Raw genomic sequence first — 5,000 nt, 5'->3', positions numbered from 1 at the left:
GTCTGTCTGTGTGCTATATGAAGTTTTTCCCTTACATACATATGTGCACCAGAATTAGATTAAGAAGAACTGTAAAACAATAATGATACTAGAATATATCATGCTGTAAAAGTATCAACACAACTGTACGATTAACAGCAACGACAGTAGTAACGTATTAATGAGGGCTAACTCCATTGTGTACTGTAATACTTCATATCCTTAAAAGACAGGACTGTTATGAATCGAGTGCTTTTTAAATCACAGAATCTCTCAATGAGTTCAGACATTGGGTTAAACAACAGTAATACATATCAGCAATAAACAACAACAGTAACTACTTAATATCAGCTTTAATAAACGACAGTGCCTTTCCGTAGTTATCAACCCGCTAGAAATAAAAGTCAGATCTATAGAAGTTACTGCAAAATCTATTGAAATAGAAATTAGATCAGTGGTTCTCAACCATTTTTTACCTATTGACCCTTTGTTTTAGGTGAGGATGGGGGGGACTCTCCAAAGCCATTCAATGTCTAAAAACTCCTATTATATTTTTATGATTAAATATTATCAGGAATTGTATTAAAAAATGTTTAAATATGCTGTGTATTACAGAAATATAACCAGCTCATTACACATAAATTTTAACCACAAAATTTTTTATGTATCCCGGAGGACCATACGGACCCCAGTTGAGAACCCCACTGCGTTAGATAAAGCATATTAGATATTATATGTGTAAAGTTCAGATGGAATGGTCAACTTTAATGAAAAATTTGCTCGATCAGGGGCAGCCAGAGGCTGCGCAAAAACTACTCTAACAGCAACCATCAATGAAAATAATAGATATTTCGGTAACAGGTGTCCGACAGAATACGTACCAGACTTTAAAAAAAATAAAAGGTACTGAGATCGATTGGTTCGACTAAACCCTGCAAAGTGGTATGCCCCAGCATGGCCGCATCCAGTGACTGAGAAACATAAAAAAATAAAAGATAAAATAGCAACAAAACATAATAGACGTACCATTTGCGTAACTTTTTTCCCCCGTCGCTATTGTCATCATGCCTCACTAATTGTAATGTCACATACATACATGCATTTGTATATAAATACGCCTTTACATATATTCTATCTATCTATCTATCTATCTATCTATTAATCTATCTATTTATCAATCTATCTATCTATAGTCAGTCTTGCGGGTGCAGTGTCTACACACGCATATACTTGTATGCATGCATAAGTTTACATGCGCATACACACACACACACACACACACACACATACACACACACACACACACACACACACACACACACACACACACACTGTATTCCCGTGGTTGACAGCAACACCGGCAGCAGTATAACAATGCAAATGGCAGCAGCAGCAGCAGTAGCAGTAGCAGTAGCAGTAGTAGTAGTAGTAGTAGTAGTAGTAGTAGTTTTATATAAGCATTTACTAATTTCTTTTGTAGTTGCTGTCTAATACTTCGTAGTTATATAGTTGCTGCCACTGGAGCGAATGATGTGTTTTAACAACACACCCCTTTTATCGCACGCACGGAAGGAAAATAAACGGATAAAAGAAAAAACGCAGTCCATCACTGCACTTATTTTTCTTATACGCTGTGAACCGAAGATTACATTCTTCAACCTGTCCATTTTAAGATGGCATAGTGTGATGCGAGGAAGATTTGACTGCTACTTCTAGCTGGTCAAGCCACTATTTAGTGGCTCTTCGAGAAGCTCGGTTGATGTCGGTTTGATGCTCTTAATGGATCACATTGTGATTGTTTCGTGTTATAAAATCATAAACAATAGTAAACGCTGTGTATATATATATGTGTGTGTGTGTGTGTGTGTGTGTGTGTGTGTGTGTGTGTGGTGGATTCATTTTCTTGTCTTAGTCATAAAGTGCAGCCATGCTGTGACACCACACACACACACACACACACATATCTATGTACATATACATGCATACACATATATATATATATGCATATACACCCATACAGATATACATATTCTGTTGTGTCTGGGGAGAGTCATTTTCTTTTTGTGCCTTATAATTTAACACGCTCACCGGTAAAATTTCCACTAATTTCTTATTTTTATTTTCCTAAAATTTTCGTTGCGTCTTGCAACCTTTTCAATAGTCTTGACTCTGTCCGTTATTTACACTGCGTTCCTTTTTGTTTGTTTGTGCGCATGTGTGTGGGTCAGTGTGTGTGTGTGTGTGTGTGTGTGTGTGTGTGTGTGTGCCTATGCATGCATGCAGTTATAATTGGTGCATATGGTACTCTCAAAGAGGTACGTCCTACATAGCGGTGATGCATGTTTGTGTATGTATGTGTACGTATGTATATGTGTGTGTATGCATATGTATATATGTATGTGTGTGTGTGTGCACCTGTATGTATGTATTCTGCATATTCATGTGTTTGCTTGTCAGTGTTTTTTATGTATGTGTGTGTGTGCGTCTGTTTGTATATGAATGCACCTCTCTCCTTTTGTGTGCATGTCTGTGTGTGTGTGTGTGTGTGTGTGTGTGTGTGTGTGTGTGTGTGTGTGTGCAACTATGTACCATGTTTGTATGTATGGATGTGCGTCTCCATATGTGTGGTCACGTGTCTCCATATGTGTGGTCACGTGTCTCCATATGTGTGGTCACGTGTCTCCATATGTGCCCTTGTGTGAAGTAAAGTGTGTGTGTGTGTATGGTCATGTGTTTCAGTCTCCATTTGCGTATGTGTGCTTGTCTGTTCATATAACCTATGTACCTACCCGTCTGTATGTTGATCTGTTTATTTTCATATCCATGTGCTTACATACATGTGCATATACACATATATACATACACCCACATATACATACACATACATCTATCTACATAACAGCCCACTAACTATTCTACTCTACCTGTGTAAACTGTGAGTATGGGGGTATGATATCTACTTAGTATATTTCCTATTTGTGGAGGCGCAATGGACCAGTGGTTAGGGCAGCGGACTCGCGGTCGGAGGATCGCGGTTTCGATTCCCAGAACGGGCGTTGTGTGTGTTTATTGAGCGAAAACATCTAAAGCTCCACGAGGATCCGGCAGGAGGTGGTGGTGACCGCTGTTGTACTCTTTCACCGCAACTTTCTCTCACTCATTCTTCCTGTTTCTTGGAGAGGAACACATACGCCATAGAAACCGGAAAACCGGGCCCATGAGCCTGGCTAGGCTTTAAAAGGGCGCATAAAAAAAAATATTTCCTATTTAGTATTGGGGAAGTTTCATTTATAAGGACGTACTTCCGTATTTGTCTGAGTGTTGGGTCTTTTGGGTGCTTGGATAAGATGTGGATGTCAAGTTGACCCAGGTTGCCTCCATGTTGGTCTTTGGCTGGTTGGTAGAGTATGGAGGACTGTTTTTGTCATCATATTGTCTCAGATGTTCATTTAGTCGTTCCACAATGCTCCTAGATATCTCCTCTATGTACGTCATGTTCATGTCCTTACAAGCACCTTCTATGCATCTTATGCTGTAAACTACATTTCGAGTTCTACAGTTAATGCCAGGGCTAATCCTACATACCATGCAGTTATCATTGGTGCATATGGTATTCTCAAAGGAGCACGTCCTACATAGCGGTGTTAAGTTTGGTCTCCTTCAGAGCTTTTCTAAATCTACGGGCTAGTTCTCCATGGGCTGTGGCCTCTACAAACATCACTTCTTGATATTTGTCGGTTTTATACCACGTGTTTGCCCTGTTTGCTTTGTCACAAGTTCTTTGTATCCTACTCCATTCTTTGTTTCTATATCTAGGGCAGGTACCACTGGTATCATTGCGTATAATGTTGTCTAATTTCTTTCTAGCTCCCCCAGTATATTCGAACTCTATCGTTCTGATTATATCCAGAGAACTGCATGCGGTGCATGAAGTTCTGTATATGTTTTTTCGTTTCATAGGGCCTGCATAGTGGGGACACAGTATTCATTATCCTAACTAAGTTTGCTATCAGTATGTTAATTTTCATGTTGTGTGACAAAGCTGAGTTCTAGTGTACAACATATTTTGAAGTTATGGGTTTCATGTAATAGGAGGGGTTGCACTCTATTGTTTACAGTCTCTAACCAAAATTCAGTATCAAGTACAGGGAGTCTATTGTTGGGGTGCTTAGTGGGTTAATTTATAGTTACTTTGATACTTTGGTGGATGGAGTTAGCTATTTGCTGGATGCTCTCCATTACGTTCTTCTCAGTTTCTACATTATCGTCACTAGAGTTGGTCCTAACTATGATATTAATGTCATCTACATATCTACTGTAGAGTAGAAGAGTTGCGGACTGTCCTGCTAACATTTGCTTAAGTTTTCTGTCTCATCAGGTCATGAAGAGGCCGGCCACATCTCCAGCTACACCGACACCGATGGCTGCACCTTGAACCTGCATGTACACACACACTGTAGTCACCCCAGTACCTTTTTTGAAGTCTGTATGCATTATAGAGATTAGTAAGAAAAAATATATAAAGCCTAACATTTTAAAGAGACAGGGTATTAAAATTTGAGGTAGGGGAGAGATAAAGATAACTTCAAATTGGAAGCAATAGGTATGGGAGTAGTGTGGGCATTTTGAGGTATTTAGACCAAAATTGTAAAGTTATCGGTGTTATTACATACATGATATTATAATTTCCCAGGGTTACATAATTAGGAGGTCTACTTACATAAAGGCCATTATAAAAATACATAATATGATCAGTAGGGTAGAACACCAAAGAAAGTAATAAATAGTTTAATCACTAAAACTATGATGAAATCAGACTAACTAGGCAAGAATATTTATAGGATAGTAACTACATGTAGCACACTAACTTGCTATACTATATAGCTTATAATATATGCAATGTACTTTCATTCATCATATAACATGTATATATATATATATATATATATATATATATATATATATATATATATATAATACAAATGATATATGAGCATATGCATGTATACATACATATATGT

The 5,000-nt window shown here is 38.0% G+C and overlaps 1 protein-coding gene across 2 annotated transcripts in view; it reads right to left on the bottom strand.

Annotated features, from left to right (window-relative positions):
* Nucleotides 1-5,000, bottom strand: part of LOC106873990 (beta-1,3-galactosyl-O-glycosyl-glycoprotein beta-1,6-N-acetylglucosaminyltransferase) — a 242,758-nt gene that overhangs the window by 101,346 nt on the left and 136,412 nt on the right. The window contains exon 1 of one of the 2 annotated variants that reach the window (XM_089352264.1): nt 1,006-1,143. The exons of the other annotated variant lie outside the window; for it this stretch is intronic. Within the exon in view, the coding sequence (XP_089208390.1) occupies nt 1,006-1,045 (40 nt within the window). The 5' untranslated portion in view covers nt 1,046-1,143. Of the gene's footprint in view, nt 1-1,005; nt 1,144-5,000 lie in introns of those variants that run through there. 2 annotated transcript variants of the gene reach the window in all.

This window comes from Octopus bimaculoides, chromosome 5 (assembly GCF_046866305.1).
Source record: "Octopus bimaculoides isolate indiv1 chromosome 5, ASM4686630v1, whole genome shotgun sequence".
NCBI lineage: Eukaryota > Metazoa > Mollusca > Cephalopoda > Octopoda > Octopodidae > Octopus > Octopus bimaculoides.
Note: the sequence above shows the minus strand (reverse complement) of the source record. Positions and strands in the feature narration are given on the sequence as shown.